Source organism: Lampetra planeri, chromosome 4 (assembly GCF_965212315.1).
Source record: "Lampetra planeri chromosome 4, kcLamPlan1.2.h2, whole genome shotgun sequence".
Taxonomy (NCBI): domain Eukaryota; kingdom Metazoa; phylum Chordata; class Hyperoartia; order Petromyzontiformes; family Petromyzontidae; genus Lampetra; species Lampetra planeri.
The window spans coordinates 4,922,126-4,941,868 of record NC_136110.1 but is presented as its reverse complement, the minus strand read 5'-3'; the positions used below and the strand labels follow the sequence as shown (position 1 = coordinate 4,941,868).

Below are 19,743 nucleotides of genomic sequence, written 5' to 3'. Positions count from 1 at the left end.
TTATTTTAATAAATCGAATAACATGTACTCCAAGTCCAGCAGAAGGCAATAAGGGACAAGTGTTTTTAGTTTAACTAAATGCTTTGTGAACGAGATTATGCAAGTGAGTCTCATACTCTCATTTCACTTATAATACCGTACAACCTGCTGCACGTTTGATGTTGGTTTTCAATGCATGCTCTTCAATTGTGCGTATGCAAATGAAAACTCAAAACGATTTTTTTTTCAAACAACCACTTTTAAAATTGCAAAGAAAAATGTACCATGTTTGTATACATTTCACTTGTAAGGTGTTGCAGCCTATCGTCGAAGTGTGATTTTGCCGGTTGCATTATTTAGTAAATTCAGCTTTATTTTAATCTGCACCTAAAATCTCCATAAGTATCGAGATTCCGTTGTTACTTCGCCACAACTCAATGATGTGTTTTTTCATATGTAAGTAATGGAAATCATTAATGACAAAGTAGTAGTTCTTTATAGTAATTTGCTGCTTCGCTGCCTTCACTATATACATTACGGCACTTTACGCTTGCACATAACTCAAAGTCTGATCGCACAGATCAAAGCTGTGTGACATCATTAGCCATTTAATCTCCACACTACACCACCCTGCAAATGGATAATTCCATTACGGTTATATATATGGGTTGGGAACTGTTACCCATGATAACTGTATTGTGTTTGTCGCTCGAGTTTCTTTTTAAGGTTGCTGCCCCCTACTGACATGTTTTTCTTTATCATGGGACCTTTTTTGCCACTATCAAAGTATGAAAAATAATGATAGGTTTTACCCCTTTTCTGGCAATAAAACAGGTGTTAAGATGTTCAAACACGAAATAGATACTTTTTGCAAGTAATCAAGTGTGCGTTTAACACGTAGGCTTTCGCGCAGTGAACTATTTGTCTTTTGTCAACGTGACACTTTTTTATTGATTGGCCGTGTCGGGTGGTGGAGGGTTACGACACATTTATAAATAACGCGATCTAAACCCAAAAATCGTTGATTATGAATCAAGTGTGCATTAACCACACGTACGTGTGGTGAACATGATGCTCTAATATGTGCATTGCCTTTGAAACTGATTGGCCTACACCAGAGACAGTCTTCTATGGCATTATCTATAGCGGCTCAATCCGAGCTATAAATGCTCTGATACGTGCATGGTCTTTGTTCTGTTCGCCGTTTAGCGTTCTCTGGCCTGACACTGGAGAGACGAGACAATAGAGAAGGCTCAGCAGAAAACAAACAAATAACACAAAAAACGGCAGGAAATGTCAACGCAATCACACTCAATAGTTGTTGACACGAATGTGTTTTGAAACATGACATGTAATTGTTAAATGCAATAATATGGGTTAACTAGAGTACACTTCTGTGAGTATTTTATTTGTAGGTTATTCACATATTGTGTGAAAGCTAATCAATTAGCTTAATGGTAGACATACAAAACCTGTCCAAATTATGCAAGTTAAGCAGACTTAAAGAAGGGGTTCTTTACAATGATACCTTATATATTTTAATTAATTCAATTTATGGGAATTGGTAATACACGCTATATTTCATTTAGGTCATTATAAAGACATTAGCTCCATAATTTTATTAAAGCGTTAATTACAACTAGATTAGACTTTGTGATAAAAAGCCATTCACCATGAATCCTAATTTCTGAGTTGCAGTAAGTTTAAATGTTGGCCCATTCTTATGTTGGCCAAAATTAAAATAGCTACATTTTGTTACTTTAGTAATGGCATTGTGTTGCCCATTTGACTCAACAGACTTTAATTACACCATTGGAACCTCATTTGCCAGTAAAAAATATGATAATTGGTTTTTTACCCTTCTATGTGGCATCAAAACTGACACTTTTTTTTTTACAAGGAGTCATGTTTGCATAGACCACATTACCTGCAGCCATAATGCAAACAAAAACATAACTCTGATAATACCCTGAGCTCTCATACTCTGATGGTGCATTGTCTTTGAGTTGTGCGCCTTTTGGCGTCATCTAGTCCAACCCATGTGAGACTGGGCTCTAAGGAAAGCTGTCTCGGGTGTGGACCAATCAACTTCACGGACAGTGCATATATTATCAGAGTTATGTTTTTTTTTGCATTATGGCTGTAGGTATTGTGGTATATGCAAACATGACTCCTTGTAAAAAAAAAGTGTCAGTTTTGTTGCCAGATAGAAGGGTAACAAAACAATTATCAGACTTTAATTACATATGGAAGTTGTTTATATACCATCAAATCTGAAACTGCAGAAGCTGGATGGCTTACAAAAGGAACACTTTCTGAGATGTAGGAACCATCGTCATCAGCTATGATTAATCCACTCCCAGAATAAGGCCTCTCCAAGCCATTGCCATCTCTCACAGTCCTGTGATGAATAAATCCATCTCACTCGTGCACGATAGGATTTAATCGGTCTGTGTCCATGGTAGATGTCCTCTCAGGCATGCTGCCATTTTGGCGGCCACTCCATCATGAGTCTCAAACGCGAGTCATCATTAAACTATTTAAACTTTGTTTTTATTTATACCAGGCAAGGCCCACTGAGCTATATAGCTCTTTTTTCAGAGGCGACCTGGCCACAAATGATAGCTTGTGTGAAAATTAATGCAGCCAACTTTATTATACAAGCCCGGCGTTCCATTTGTCCGTCAACTAATTATAATAAGAGCCTTTCAGAAGGCCTGAATAAAAAAAAGTTATAGAAAGTGGACCCCCTCAGATGTGGGGGTAAAAAGTTGATCCAACAGGTTTCCAAAAATTGTCGACCCCTCCCCACCAAAAACAATATTTTGTAGGTATATATGCCTACACACCCTACATACAATAGTAGTATCTGCACACATTGAATGGGGGTGACGGGCGAGGCAAAAAGCGCCGAGTTCTCTGAAGGAACGAGAATAAGGCCGCCATAGGCTGCCGACATTCTAGGACTCTAAACGCAGGCCTCTACCATCATCATCATCATCATCTATTTTCTAGATTTGAAGCTTTCGTGACTGCAAGGATTCATATTCTTAGTCTTTTTTTTCGGTAAAGTCACGTAGGTAAAAATTTTAAATTAATAAAAGTAAAATAAAAAAAAATCACGACGTTTAGGAGGCAACACAAGCTTCCGTCTTCATGTGGAACAGTCACAGCACGCTTGCTGTATCAAGTAAAGAAACCTAAGAATATAATCTATTTTGAATGAGTGACGTACCCTGCCCAAGTCCACTTGCTTTTCTTCACAATGTCTCAAACTACAATGTTATGATCTTGATTTGAAGCTTTCGTGACTGCAGGAATCCATACTCTTTGGTTCTTTCTGTTATGTCACGTCGGTAGACAAAAGAATAGATCACGTTTGCGATCGAAACGTCGTGATTTATTATTTTATCTACCTACGTGACATTACCGAAAAAAGCAATGAGTATACAATGTTACGTTTTATAAAGTGTCTCCTCGTGGCTCTCCCTTTCTCATGTGTATTTTGGTACATTATTCATGTAATCTCTGTGTAGTTATTCAGTGTTTTATTTATTTATTTAGGCCATGGGTTGCGAGAGATTGGAAGACTACACTATAAACTTCACCCCACCCCACCACAACTTCACAATGCAGATATTTTAAATGAGGCCCTCCAAAATGTAAAAGACGATTGTCACTTTTATGCACCATTATTTTGAGCGAATGCGTTCACCGAGTGGGAACATTCTTGTGCCTTTTCCGAAAGGCTGCTAATATATTCCTGAGAGCTGTGGTGAATAACGATAATGGCACACCAATATGTTGTGGATAATATACATAATACAGTATATCCACTGTAAATGAAGGCTACGGTCAAGCCTGCCATGCTGATGATGTTGTAGATCCCATGACACTCATTGTACGAGGCCATAGGATGCCAATTTGATGACCAAATTACCCATGCGCAGCTAATAGTCAACAGTACTCAAAACAAAACAGGGCCTCCTTTGTTAAAACTGTCTGTGACTTATTGTGCGCGCTCGCAAACGGTTTCACGAGTTCATTATTCGTTAATTTATTTAATAGTTTTGCAATTATTTCAAATACGAGTCTAAATACGTATCGTAGCTCTCCAAAAGATTCATATAAGGACGTTTGTCCGGCAGTTACATAAAAAAATTCAAGAATTATGTGAAGGTAATTAGTGTTAAACAATATGCGACTTTAACAAGCCTTTTGAAACACATTACAGATGATATTTATAACACCTAATATACATTTATATGTTCTTCATTATTCCACGTAGATCCCTGAGCCTGAAATCTCTAAGAAACTCAATTAAATGGATATTTGCAGAACAATTATTTCCTTTGAATCCAGGTTATGGTGTGACATTTTAATTTATCAATGTAATACAAATATCTTTGTTAGTGTGGTCTTTGTGATTACATTTTCAGAGGTAGTAATGTGTTATTGTTTAAACTGCATTTGATGAAAATATCAGAGAACAATGCAGCTATAATTTTTACCAACATTTAGTCATAATTTATCAGCACAAGCATACTCTATATACCGTATACAAAAACTCACATTCATGAATAACATTGCCTTAAAATATTTAAACATATATAATAGGTGACATTTCAGGCAATGGTTATTCGATGAAGAAGCATTGCCTAAAACTTTGATGAGGGACATTTTCCAAAGCGTCACCTGTATTTATATATTTTAAGGCCTGTGCGCTGCCAACGCAACATCACCAACTGTTTTCAAATACGGTACAATATAATCGGTTGTCTTGTGACATGCAGAGCGGGTCATCATTTCAAATCTCAGCTCAGAAAACAATGACTTGCACAGAGATAAAAACCCGATTGTGTTACGTAATGTTGCACTCAATTTCCTAAGCCCTACCACTGGGATTTTAAAAATATCGGGTTTGACTGTCATCCGACAATCTCTTTGCAGAGCAGTGCGCCCTCTGCTGCGAAAAAATATTTTTTCTAAAGCCACTTGATTTTTCTTCTTGGTTTTTTCGGTAAAATCACGTAGAAGGGAAGTAATAAAATAATAAAAATAAAACATAATAAAATAATATAATATAATTTTATTTTTATTATTTTATTACTTCCCTTCTACGTGACTTTACGGAAAGAACCAAGAAGATGAATCCCTGCAGTCACGAAAGCTTTAAATCGAAATTCACTTGATTTTTCTGGAGAACTGAAACATGCCCTCCTCAGCCCATCGTTCATTCTCGAACACACGCCGCACGCTGCCTCTGCGAGATTTCCCCAATGGATTCTTAATTTCGTGACGTTACATAAATGGTGCAATTTGCATGCGTTGGGAAAATCGACTAAAATATCGATAATGCTTGCAAAGCATGCATCAAATTATGCTTGTGAAAATCAATTCCTTACATTTCATAGATTTTTGCAGATATTCGAATGAAACATATGCAGCTGTAGAAATAATACGTTGAAACAGCAAATCGAGCCACAAATAATCCAATAATTCTAGACTGGAATTGTGACTCCAAATCATGACAATTCGTGCTCAGGGAGTGTGTGGGGGTGGAGGGCTGAATGATCCCATCCCATAATCAGATATGTTTATTATAGGGTGTTTGATTATAGGACAGTGATTGACATCAATATAACCTCGAAAAGCCAGAATACAGCAGTCGTTAACTCGTTTCCACACGCGTAATATTTGTGATACCGCGTTTGCAAGTGGCACACAATGACACTGCACTAAAAAGAAAACAGACAAGAGGTGGCGTTTTCGGCAATGAGGGCCTTTGTCCGAAACGTCGCGTATTATTATTGACGAATTTTACGGAATCTCTCCACACCAGTGCTCTTGACCGTCAAGTAGCGAGAAGAATGTTTGGCCATGGAGTCCATCTTAATGTACCACCTGGTGACTCCAAAACCATAAATCTTTCGCAAGATAAAAAAAAGCTGAAAGACCCACGCAGGTCACACAAGCTGACCGAACTGGTTTCAAAAGCTTGGTGGCATTAAAAAAAAGACTCAGACAGTTTAATACGATAATACTCATGTTGATGTCACCGTAGACGATAAATTAAAACACAGTAGTTCTATGACTAAGCTTGGAAACGCGCGTGAGTGTAACAACTGAGGTAGCGTGACTTTGTTTAAAGGGGGGGGGGGCGTGGGGCGACGGTCAGGGTTAAACACACTTTAAACAAATCTTAAACACGCTGAACAGAATGAGAAACGGTACCATCTGCTTCTGTCTATCGTGCACTCTTGCTCTCACCCCCATCCCCGTGTATATGAGGAAAGGGTGGAACCGTGGAACGCCCATCGCGTAATTGTACCAAGGAATTAAGAAGGGGGCCCCCCAGTCTTCAGCAGGTGTGGGGAAGTTTGAGCCCCCACCCTCCTTCCGACGTAGGGGACTGGTATACAATACTGCGTGGTGTTTAAGATGTGCATAAGACGTTGAGGCCACATTTGTTGAGGATAATTATTGAGGTATAACGTTTAATGGCATTCATTATCAGATCCATACACATTTTAATGAATGATTGGTGCTAGATTTGAAGCTTTCGTGACTGCAAGGATTCATATTCTTAGGTTTTTGGTAAAGTCACGTAGGTAAAACATTAAAATTAATAAAAGTAAAAAAAATAATGATTGGTGGTACAGTAATGCGCCACACTTTGTTATGAAGCCAGCGACTCGTGTTCGATTCCCAGCAACGGTTTAGTGATGTCCTAACTGGTTCCGAGCACTTTCTGGGTCACCAATCGTCGCTGATACGCATGGCGAAGTGTGGTCAAGCAATCCCCATGACCGACAGGGCGTAGGAACTCTTCCATCCAGCAATGGAATTACAAAGGGCAAAAAATGAGTATCATTATTACCGCGTAGAATCTTGCAGTTGTGGCATTTCCCACATGGTGCAAAGCGCCGGACATCATGTGTGAACACCACGGGCCAAAAGAAAAGGCCACTGAAAAATGATGTTGCCTTCCTCGTCCCATTGGAACACTTAGCCATGAGCTAAGCAAAACACATAGATTCATATTTTTGGTTCTTTCGGTAAAGTCACGTAGAAGGGAAATAATACAAAAATAAAAATATATAACAATTTGTTTTTTTTTTATATTTTTATTATTTTATTACTTCCCTACTACGTGACTTTACCGAAATAACCAAGAATATGATTCCCTGCAGTCACGAAAGCTTTAATTCAAAACATAGGTTAATGTTACTTGATGGTGCTGTGTCGATTTACCAGAGGGCTATATCAGAGTCTGTAGATTTCAAAACTTTCAACATAATGAGCGCTGGTGAAATTACCGGCTTTTTAGTAAATTTGAGCCCTTATTTAATGGAGTGACACATCCCTGCTTTAAATTACTGAGAACTGTGGTGGGAAGAGAATAATTAATGGAAAATTCAAACGGGGAGCAATTTATTTCAACGGTTGGTGAATTCATTAGAAATAAAATACCACAATGACTCAATAGTAGGGAGGCGTTTAATTGGTAAATTTGGAAGAAATAAAACTTGACTATATGGCAAGAGGTTAGGTAAGTGTAATGGTCATTCAGTAATAACATATATTTACAACTTCATTATTGTATGCATATATTGCATAAGTGTGAGGGGATTCCATCAACTATTTAGAACAGTATTAAAACATATACACATACACTATTTTCCATGAATTAAGCCAAAAGGTTAACGTGTTATACAAATTGTAGTTAAGGAGGCAAAAAAGCCTCGATAACAAGTGCAACATATGTAGTTCAGTATTATTTCCCTCATATCTAACTGAGCATCATATAATCTAAAGTCTGACTGCCTACCCTGTGATATTTATAAGTTCAATGGACAGAAATAAAATGACATTGAACATTTCCTGGTTATCTGCATCCAGTGGGAATTATACACTTCCTCTGCTGGAATTACTTTAATTCATCTTGGAAACAGATTATTGTTTTGTTCTGCATATATCACATATTTGCTCCAAATGTATGGAACTGCAAAAATGTAACGACTGAATACGACAAAATGTTTATAAGAATGTATTCCTTTTGTGACAAGTCATTCTGAAAGGATTTAGTTACATGCCTTTGATCTGTTAATTAATCTCCTGGGTATGGCCAATTTAGTTTTAATTTTCCACATTACAAATTTCCATATTCATGGTGTTTGCTCTTGCAATATAAACTCACTCATACGTACTGGAATGTATTTGATTTGGCAGCAATCACTAATATTGCAAAAGCGGGGTGTGTCTTTAATAACAAATACTGACACATAATGACCAGTTCCCTGATTAATTATTACTACTGTATTGTAGGAAAAGCAGAATTGATAAAATACCTTCATTAATATATGGCTGTATAAACGCAGAGGTTGCCAGTTTCCTCTCCGGGAGTGGCAGCTGATAAAATGGTAAAGTTTTTTTAAGAATCTCCAACTCTGTCCACCGGGCATTATAAATGGGTACAGTCCATCGGTGCAGGTCGGGTGTGGTGGGGTAGAGTGTGAGTATTCCCACCTCTTCCTAGACATATGGCCAGCGTGGAAGCGTAGGCCAACATATGCTGTATAAGGGGTCCTCTAGAGCTCCTTCTGGTGGAGGTGCCTTTCAGCAGCAGTGGTCTGAGCAGGAAATTGCAGAGATGTACCTGTATTTTTTTTTATCTGCATGTATATTTGCATGGGTTGTACATGAGCCCAACAGTTATCAAAGTCAGTGTTCAAATGAAACAGCTCTGAACTAAAAAATCTATCTCTGGTCCCCGGGTGCTGTCTACTGTGTTCCGATATACTCGATATGGTTTTATCAGCAACATGCTCATCTCAGTCAATTTTCGCTTGAGGGTGTATGTGATCAATATCCACTACTGCATCTCATATAAACAACAATCTGTCAAACACAGAGAAGTGAATAACTGCTGCAGCCATCCAAGCACACGATACAACGCATGAGACCTTGGTACATTTACCTTATTGAACATTTCAAGCAAAATAAAGTGTATAGAATACATTTTATGGTATTGGTATGAAATTATGTATTAAAAAAATAAAAGCTGCGTTTAGGAATGTGTAATTATTTAACATATATTATATGGGTGAATTGGTGGTACAGACGTTCTCACTTTTCTTTGAACTCAGCAACCTGATATTAATTCCTACCCATGGCAAAAACCAGCAGCAAGTGATAGCTTAACGAGTCCTTTAAACATAATTTTAAACCTTGAAATAGATTCACATACACATTGGAGTATTTGTTTTTACATGCAGTAATCACACCAATGCACCTACTGAATTAAGCCAATATTTAAAACGTGGTTTATAAATACACCAAATTATATTTGTATGTCTTAAACCTTTGGGTTACCCCTTATTTAAAAAGCGCATTATATATACACAATCCAAAATACATTGAAACTATTCCTATAGGTTTCGCATGATTGTACAGAGTATTGCCAAAGTGCACTTTACGATATGCAATATGTTTTCGCGTTTCATAAAACAGTAAACGTCTGTTCACATTTATTTATTTTTTGTTCTAAAATTGAGTTACAACAAAATATATCCATAATTTAGCATCACAAATAATACATCAATTTATAAAAAAAAATAAGTTCATAGAAGTTCTGGAGTGAACAGTCGTTTTCACCTTTTCTCCCGCGAGGTTTGGATACCAAGTTTCTACAAAGAAAACGAACAATGAGTTGAATTATACGACAACAACAACATTACCAGAGTGAATAAAAAAATGAACACACACATGCTTGTGCCTGCAGAATAAAATGTTGAATCAATGTGTATTGCCTGCTTCGATGGTTCGGCAACGTGGTCATGAACGGAAAACATTGAATAAATGTCAAAAAGTTCTCAAAGAGGAATGGTTGCAATTACATTGGAGGGGCAGGAGGAGAAACACCTGGACGATATAATATAGGCAGGTTAATGACATTATTCAAACTGTTAAGAAAAATAAGTGGACTTGTGCAGTCGGTGGCCAAAAATTAGCAACGAAGTGGCCATTAAGAAGACGGAGTGATAAAATCGGCTCCTGTGCAGGTGCTAGGTCGATCATTATATCACAGGGTCGTGAGTGATGGCGGCGGCAGCTTTGGGAGGACTTCATCCAGCAGTAGACTGACCATGGCTGATGATGATCGTGATAATGAACACAGAAGTCAAGGTTACGCAAAATAAAATATTACCTTCGGCACGAAATCTGCATGCTCACTATATGAAGTGCGATGAGACTTTGGCCTTTCCCCTGGTTGCCTTCGTCTTTTCACATCAGGGAAGTGTTCGTGGTTTCTGCGTGGACAATAAGCGCACACACACACACAGACACAGAAGTCGCTGTTGGGTTGGAACAAAACGCTAGAGTGGTCGCAACACACCCTCGGCACATGCCCGTGTACAATACTGAGCTGTTATACTAAGCTGTTATTCAGGTTATAATGCAGTAATTACTTTAAATGCCCATGACCAAAATCACCTGGAATGCACCTGATCCCATCACCTCATCCCATCACCCAATCGTATTACCTCATCTCATCTGTGCTCAGAATATAAGCAGCCTGGATAGTGCTTGGATGGGTGACACCGCCGTGCATATGCAGTAGATAAACCTTAATAAACGGGAGATGTACAGCAAATGCATTTGTTGTACTCTACTTTGCCACATATATGCTTCCCGCCGTCTCCACCAATCCATGCCGACCAGCGTGATGACGCCGGGTCAAATGACCCACTTTTTAAACCCCACACGCCGCGGGGAAGAGGCCTTGTTCAGCAGTGGCTTAACAAAAGGGCTGCACGTATAGTGTCCGCAAAAGATAAAAGAGGGGGCAACCACACTCTTTAACGTTGTACGTGGAACGTGTGCCGAGCAGCCTTATACATACAACCATCTATGTAAGCAAACTCAAACGTTAATGCCTTTTGAGCCGGATTTTGCTTTGTCCATTACGCGAGCTTTATATTTGTTGGCATATACAGAACAAATACAGTTTTGTACCTGTATTAATACGTTATACGACACTAAAACCAAAGCCATGGCGCCTGGTCTTCAAGAAAGTCAGCATACTTATTATGCTGCGCACAGCTCATTGGATCTCTGGTAAACATCATTGACTCTGCAGTGAATGTACAATGCGCTGTATAACAGTTGGCATAGAATTAATGTGATTTGCTCAAAAGAGCAAATTCAAATGAAACATCGTACCAAGATTTGTATTTCTCCTGGTGGCATTTTTTAAAAGGTCAGTATCCACCATCAAAGTTGTTGATAGTGGAATGCATTTATGAAATTCAGGGGTGCAAAACCGATATGCTGAGCAATGGAAGCGCAATATTTCCAGGGGAGCAAGTGTAACACATAAACATATGGCCTTTAGATCAGAAGTGCTTTTAGGCATTTCATGTTTCCACCACACAAAGAAAGCCACGTCAAGAGGTTTGAGTCCTTCAACATCATGCGATTCATATTAAAATGAGAAAATGTAGCAATAGTGGTCGGCCAAGACATTGTTTTTTTCTCGGTATAATTCATTAATTGCCCGGCTGAATATCTGAAACTCGGTGCGACATGGTGTCCATTTTTAATCAAAGCTGAACTTTTCAAAAATGCAGGGGACGCTGTCGTGGTGTAATGGTTATAACAATGAGCAAGTTATTTAAATGATCCCTACCTCTATGCACTCAACAGTACGAATGGGTAACACCGGAGTTGGTTGATCGACAAGTCTTTTGTGTGAAGGATAAATTGTGGGCATTCCTTTATCTTCCAAGTCTAGCCAGCATAGAAGTGTACTGTAAAGGGCAAATACTCTCCAGGGAGGGGTTGTCTAAGAGATCCCACAAGTGGAGGCTCTTCCACCAGCAGTGGCATGAGAAAAGAAATTGCAGGGCTGGACCTTTATTTCCTTTATCATTTCAAAAGCTCCAATGAAATTGTGAAGTTTCCATTTGTGGCAACTCCGCTATACTGTATATACGCGTATGAAAAATGACCCACACACATGTCAGTTGCTCAGCATTAATGATGGAATTAAGCACATATTTTTTTATAGGCAGTTCATTTTGTTTCGAGTTGAATATCTGCTTTGCATGTCTAACGTCTAAGCCTGCCTAATCTTCATTTGTGTCATATGTATCACCCTCTGTTTTAGGTACATTGATACATTCCTTTCATTACACTATGTAACACAATTTTTGTTCCTGGGTAGTAAGTGTTATTTCCCAATTGCTTATGTTTAAAAAGTATAAAATATGGCTATAGTTCCCCAGAAACGTTGCTGTTGTGACCTGGACATTGATATTTTGAAATGTACCTATTTTAAATGAGAAAACTGGCGAATTTGTTTGTTATCGTTCACAAAGTTAGAAATAAGCAACATATGAATCAAAATGAACATGAATGTATACTAAAGTAATACAAAAAATGACAAAAATATTTAGAAGTGAGTAGTTTTTCGAGATTTACGATTATATTGTAAATCACTTTCACGAATCACCCCCCCAAATGTCGTCTCCCATCATGCTCTCGTTATACTGTCCTTGGTAGCGGCATTCAAAGTCCAGTATATCCTGATGGAAACGCTCGCCTTGCTCCTCCGAGTACGCTTCCATGTTCTTCTTGAATGTATCAAGATGAGCATCAAGGATATGGACTTTGAAGAACATCCTACAGCCCATTGTGCCGTAGTTCTTCACCAGTCTCAACCAGCTCCACATAGTTATCGACCTTGTGATTGCCCAGGAAGCCACGAGCCACTGCGACAAAGCTGTCCCAAGCCACTTTCTCCTTACTAGTGAGCTTCTTTGGGAATTCATTGCACTCCAGGATCTTCTTTATCTGTGGTCTGACGAAGACACCGGCTTTGACCTTTGCCTCAGACAGCTTAGGGAAGAAGTCTTGAAGGTACTTGAAGGCTGCCGACTCCTTATCTACAGCTTTGACAAATTGTTTCATAAGGCCCAATTTGATGTGCAGTTAGTGGCATCAGCACCTTCCGGGGGTCCACAAGTGGCTCCCACTTGACATTGTTTCTCCCCACAGAGAACTCGGTACGCTGTAGCCAGTCCCACCTGTGGTAGTGCGCCTTGGTGAGACCAATATCTCTGATCAAGTCGTTGAGGTTTTTTGGGTTGGAGTAGTTTGGGTTTCTCTCCTCAGTTCCACCTCTAAAATTGTCATCTGGATCTACAATGTCTCCCTCGCTCTCTGACTTGCTGCTCTCTTCTAAAGACGGCTGCTCTCTCTCCAGAGGAGTGGGTACGGGGAGCTCATGGCAATGTGGCACCGGGGCGATGGATGAAGGAAGGTCCAGATACGTGATAGCAGGTGCATTATTGCCAGTCCGACGTTTGGAAGGGTCCACAATGCAGAAGCAGCAGTTGCTTGAGTGGTCAGTGGGTTCCCACCAAATTCTTGGGATAGCGAACTTCATGGCTCTCTTTTCCCCTCTGTACCATCCTCCAAAAATACATTTATTTCATCCATGACTAATGTGTAAGAGATTCTCGCAACATTTTTCATATATGCTATATTTTTTCAATAACATTGAAAATTGTAAAACATTTTAAAATTATAAACTTTTACAATTTACAATTTTTTGTATAAATTTTATAACGTAAAATTCCGGGCAACAATTGTCCATCTTACCTTCCAGAGTTTGTTTGCATTGCTCGCAGGTGAAATGAGGTGCCCAGGGTTTGTCTTGATCCCCGACAGGCATGCAGCAATATGCCTTGTAGGCCTCACACATCATAGCAGATGCTTCCACAGAGTACTTTTTTCGCTTATGTCTTGATAAATTGGCCGCAGACATAGCAAAATGCGTCTGCCGGATGCTTGCAGCCTCTTAATGCCATCTCAGAAAAATGCAGAAATGTATCCACTTAGGCAGCTGGAACTAAACTGAACTGGTGGGCTTAAGGCCCCTGTATTTATATTACTACTAGCTTTACTACCCGGCTTCGCCCGGGACTTGGATTCACCACGCCCGGCCGCCTTTGTCTCCCCAGTGGCGATGTTCACACACCACACCAGTTACTCGTTGAGGCTGAGTCAACCTAGGGGAGACCCAGGACCAGTTCAAATAATCGTCACCGGTGGTGGCTGTGAGCGGGAATCGAACTCGGGTCGACCAGGTTCGTAGCGCAGCGCACTAACCACTACACTACCGCTCCCCCCACAAGCACATGCGCGCGCGTCCACAGGTACACATACACGCGCTTGCTGCAGACACACACAACTTTCAGGGTGCGTACGGCAGTAGACGACTCAAATAATAAACCAATGCTGTGCGAAGAACGCCTTAAACCGCAAACACATTTGCAGGCACACTGCGTAACGCTTCCGCATGCGGGTGACATCACATATGTGACGTCACAGGTGTACAGTCTGGAAACTACCCACATGCCAAATTTCAAGTTTGTTGCATGTCGGGAAGTATTCTAAACATTTCGAACAGACTTACATATTCACAAATTTCCTTTATATATCTATATATTTATATTATTGGCAAGTTCTAGAATGCTCTATAAATCACTCCAAGTTTACTCAGCACTGCATCTATCTGGAATGTTCTGGAAAATAGGTACATTTAAAAATATCACTGTCCTGGTGACAAAAGCAAAGCTTGTGGGGAATAAATAATACATTAATTAATTTGTGGGGAATAGAATAATATCCATTTTCTGTACTTTTGAGGCATAAGCAATTAGGAAATAACACTTACTACCCAGGAAAAAAAATGAAATGTGTTCAACCGTGTTATTCCTCCAGTCCAAGTAAAGATTATGACCATTACGTTCAGTTTCACGAAAGCAATCCAACCTGCTGTCACAGCTCGCCTCTCCATCATGGTTTTAATCTCAACCTGCCTTCAATTATTGCTTAAGGTAAACACGTTCTGTTGTTTTTGGCATTTGCAGTTCAATTGAGTGCGTATTAGCTGCGATGGCATGTGGATCAAAATAACATGGATATTGACAAGGGAAATGGAACAACAGCTGAAAGGAATAGAATGAATAATGTATGTCTGCATGCTTGGAATAATACACAGTCAGAAAGAGGGATACATGGATCGGAGGGCAAATGCAAATTAGAGTCGTTCATAATAACGTTCTTTGGGTTATATCGCACAAATGTAAATGTGTCGTAAACCCACCTCCACCCGACACAGCCAATTAGTAAGGTTTGTCACGTGAACAAAACGTGTCAATTCGTTTCTACTTCAGCACACCTGCACATTGGAGAGTAAACCCACAACATTTACAATTTGAGTACGACGTTTCGCTAGTGATTACAACCAGCTCCACCAGGCTATTACCAGAATTGTGAAGAAGTCTTCCTGCTTCCAGTCTTAAAGAGAGTAAGGTGATGTCGTAATTTTGCACATGACAAACCTTACGAATTGGCAGTGTTGGGTGGAGGTGGGTTTATGAACACATTTACACAATCTCATGCCAAACAAAAACCGTATGCATAGTATTGGTCACGAAAGGCCACGCTGAGAAAAGTCAGACGGGGTTTGGTCGGACACATCCCTGGAGGGGATGATAGCCAATGAAAGAGGTTGGTGAATAAAGTGGCAGCCAAAGAGGAAACACCTCTGACAGGATGAACATCAAATACTTCGAGTGATGAGAGGTCAGTTCATATGCAGGAGCAAGACGGATTGTGGCATAGCAAGTGTGAGATGGTAATGGATGGTATCAATATAGGGAGGCCTTAATCCTGCAGTGGGTAGAACCTGGCTGCTTCTGCTGCTGATGATTTATCACCAGCAGCTTAGTGTCATGAATGATAGTGTCATCTGTGCCTGCATTTATACTGTGATGACTGCCATGAATGTCCATTGTGATTTAAAAACACATTTTTAAAACTACCCCTCAATTGCAATACTCACATTAACACGATTATTACATTCATAAGCTAATTCGTACTTTCTGGGATGTGCAGTTTCTTCAGCAGGATGATATTTCCTTTGCCGTGCAGTGATATGATCTAAAAATAAAATAGTACGGTATACACTTTAATCGGACATCTAATTACACACATATCAATTAATGTTGCTAGCGATTTAAAATGTTGTGTTCAGTCACACAAGATGAAACTCCCATGTTTAAAGTGGTACTGTATTCGTTATTTTGTGTGAAAGTGTATAGACCACTAGGTTACCTTTTAGGCTATTTAGGCCCTTTAGAATGTGGATACGAATTAAGCGTTTTAAGCTTCAACGGTGCAGTGTACAGCAACAAATAAACCAACATTGCATTACATGGCGCATGGTATACATTACCAGATGCAGATTTAGGCTCAAGGTGAGAACCAAAAAAGATTGACTCCTAGAAAATATGTAGCTATGCAATCAGTACCCACACCTGTGCATGCATCAGCCATTGAAGCGACGCAGGCAATACTCGTTTCTTTTTACGGACAGCTTTTTTCCCCGCACACAATTGCCAGAACACAAGACCAAGAGGCCAGTATTTTGTTTACCGAGTCAATTTGGGTGACGGAAATGGAGGTCACATACCATTTGGGATTAACATTTTCTCCTGCAGCATTAGACTATCACGGGAAAATAACACGGGCGGCCAAACGCGACTTAACGCGCAACATATTCGTGCCCATCGCACCAGTTTGACATTTTCAGGTTATCACGACTCCGTCGCTGTGCGCTGATTAAAGGAGTATTCGGCATCGCCCACGAGCAATTTTTGTCGGGCGCTCAACCAATCTCGGTCGCGTGCGTCTCCTGCCTGTGAGACGGCCGTGGCGCTGGATCTGCTTCTGCTGCTGCTGCTGCAGCCACCGTTGCTGCTGCTGCACGCGCAGGATGACCTTCTCCGTCTGCCTCTCCTCAGCCAGGTGCGACACCCAGCGCTGCCGCTCGTTGGAGCGGGAGATGAAGTCCGGCCGCCGCAACTCCAGCGCTTCCTGCGTGGCGGATAACACGCCGGGCAAAAGGCGCAGCCCTGAAATAACTCGCTCGTGCCACTGTTGGCGGAAGGGCCTCCCGCTTAAGGGACCTCTGTAGAGAGCCGCCACCCAGAGGGTGTTTTTGGGACCGCTATTCACGTCCGCTGAACGGACGTCTCGAAGGTGGGGGGGGGGGGTACTCACGGTTTACCTCACCGCGTGTGATGTGATAATCGACTCACTGTGGAATATGGGGCCATCCATTTAGTACGTACACATGGAGGGGGGAGTGGGGGGTAACCCAAAAGCATACGCTTGCGTATGGGGGGTCTACTGACAATGTACGTCAAATGAGTTAGATAGTCTGGCGGTGGACTATCTGTTTGCTTAAACACGTTAATATTAATTATCCTTGATCATTTCTGCGTGGATTAAATATCGGCCGTTCTATAGGATTCGGTAGGGGGGGGGGCGTCATACGTACGTACGCAGGTGGGCGGGAGGGGTGTAAAAAGTCCGCGTGCGTACAGGGAGGGGGGGATGGGTCAAGTTTTGCCAGATTTTTGCGTACCTACTCAATGGAGGGCTTAAGGGAGTTACGCCAATATTTTAACTCCCACAGCGAGAGATCAAATAAAACGGCCAACCTCTGGATTGCAAGTCGTATATGCCAACCATGACACCACGGCAGCATGCCAACGTATCACATCACCTATTAACAAATTCCAGTGCCGTTTTAGAGCAATTTATTTTAATCTTATCGTGATCAACCCATTTTGTTAATTTCTCCAAAGTACATTTGTGCAAGTCAACCATATGCCTCTCATGCACAGCTCAGGGGCCTTACATCTTCTGGAATCAACTTTTATTTCACAGCCATTGATTATTTCTACTCCCATAACAATAGCAATGCTGCATCAGACCAGGTGGCCGATACATTAATCAATGCACCGTTGGAAGGTTGCGAGTTAAAATTCTGGTCACGGGTCAACTTAGTCTATCATGTCCCCTCCCCCAAACTCTATAAAGTAAATACATTAAGTGGTGCCACTTTGCGACGAGTTAACAGTGGTCTGTCATCCTTTGGATCGGCTGGCCCTTGTCATCATCATTGTTATCCACCATTGCCAACCCACCACTAGATAAACGTATCCCCAAAACTGCCACCAATTCCACAGCTCCTGCAATGTAACAAGCCAACTAGCACCTGCTCATGAACTGATTTCATCACTCCATCTCCGCGTCTCCCTCAGACACATTGCATTCCCTGGATGCCACTATTATTACATCGTCCATCATCTCATCTAGGAACTTGTCCTGCCCAAACCCATATTAATTTCTTAATAGTGTGAATGGTGTCATTACCCCTGCCATAGGAATGTGGAATTTACCCCAATGGCTAAGAGCTGCCAGTAGAGATGAACACCACTGATTAATTGTCTGAGCAGGGAGACAACTGGCTTGACGTTGTACAGTGCAGAATTTATCCAAATACGAACAGTGCCTCCAATTTGCATACTGTAGTCTATATTTTTCAGGAGAGCAATGGTGGCTTATACATTATCACGTGTGATTTTTTTAAATACAAAGCACACATTTACAGCCACTCCTTACGCCTGGCACTGAGATGATTTAACTCTTTGGATACGTGTGCCTTCGTTGCGGCTGGAGTGGTGGACGAGTTTTTTAAAAAATATTTTCGTCTCCAGCTCTGGGGCATTAACAAAAAGATCTGTCCAGAGTGCTGCGGGCTTACGCAGCCTGGCGCGCGCACACGGTGCGTGGAAGTGCACAAAGCTGCCGAGGCCCCCCACCTCAGTGCGTGCGTCTCTCCACTACCGCCAGGCTGAGAAACGTTAGGGGGCTGGGAAGCAGCACAGCGTGGGAGAGTTGGGGAGGATAATGAGGCCGTCGCTTGCTTAAGCAGATTGATGTGATGCACTGCTGTTCCCGTTGTGTTAAGCCGCGCCAGCAATTCTTGTTTGCTCATCCATTTAAAGGCTTGTAATAGTTGGTACTTGAGCCATTGACACAAAAAGGTGCATACCTGTACCACCCAGGGTGGAAAATGCCCACAATTATTTTATTGATTTTTTTTTATCTCTAGATCGTATGCTAGCAGGGTCACTTTGGTAGCTTTTACATATATAAGAACAAATGTTGTGTGTATGTAATAGATGTGATAAAGAATATATTTTTGGAACACGGCAATGTGATGTAAAACGTAAAGATACGGATTTACATGTGTCGGGCACGTAAAATGCCTCAGCAACCCAAAACACGTTACATCACATCTCGACCATTTCATTGCCCTGCTGCAGCTGAGCCAAAGGGACCCACAGTGGCAGCTGTTCCTACACAGCACCATTACTTGCATAGATACCCATAGACTCAGATGCACAGATAGATAAATGCATCTATAGAACAGCTGCATAATCTGAAGTTTGGAATATGAAAATAAATATGAAGCGTGTCTCTAAAACAGACGGTACACAAGCTCAGCTTTCTGCCCATGGTGGATACTGGTAGCATTTGTCCATCCAGGTGATACCAACCAACCCTCTTGCCTCACGGGTTAAGTGTGAGGTTTGTCCTTTTTTACCTTGGGGGAGATGACCAGAAACGGGCCAATCGGCCGCCTTTTCCTTGCGGGAATGGGCCCATTTGGATGACTTAGCCGTTCTCCGTCAGCTGTAAAGTCCCCGTGGATATTGGACACTCTGTCAGCAGGAATGAACCAGCAAACACCTCCTGGAAGCAATAACAGTGAAATGCTGTTATGTATGAGTGACACTTGTCACTAGCAGGAAGCTATTGTCTCTGTAACTC

At 41.0% G+C, this 19,743-nt stretch overlaps 1 protein-coding gene across 2 annotated transcripts in view; it reads right to left on the bottom strand.

Moving 5' to 3' along the window:
- Positions 1–5,528: 5,528 nt before the first annotated feature.
- LOC144717605 (uncharacterized) overlaps positions 5,529–19,743 on the bottom strand; it is a 34,553-nt gene continuing 20,338 nt past the window's right edge. For both annotated transcript variants that reach the window (XM_078593101.1, XM_078593100.1), the window contains 5 exons: positions 19,517–19,665; positions 16,755–16,932; positions 15,936–15,996; positions 10,190–10,292; positions 5,529–9,668 (listed from right to left, as the gene is read on the bottom strand). In XM_078593101.1, coding sequence (XP_078449227.1) covers positions 9,633–9,668; positions 10,190–10,292; positions 15,936–15,996; positions 16,755–16,932; positions 19,517–19,665 — 527 coding nt within the window. In that variant the 3' untranslated portion in view covers positions 5,529–9,632. The remainder of the gene's footprint in view (positions 9,669–10,189; positions 10,293–15,935; positions 15,997–16,754; positions 16,933–19,516; positions 19,666–19,743) is intronic.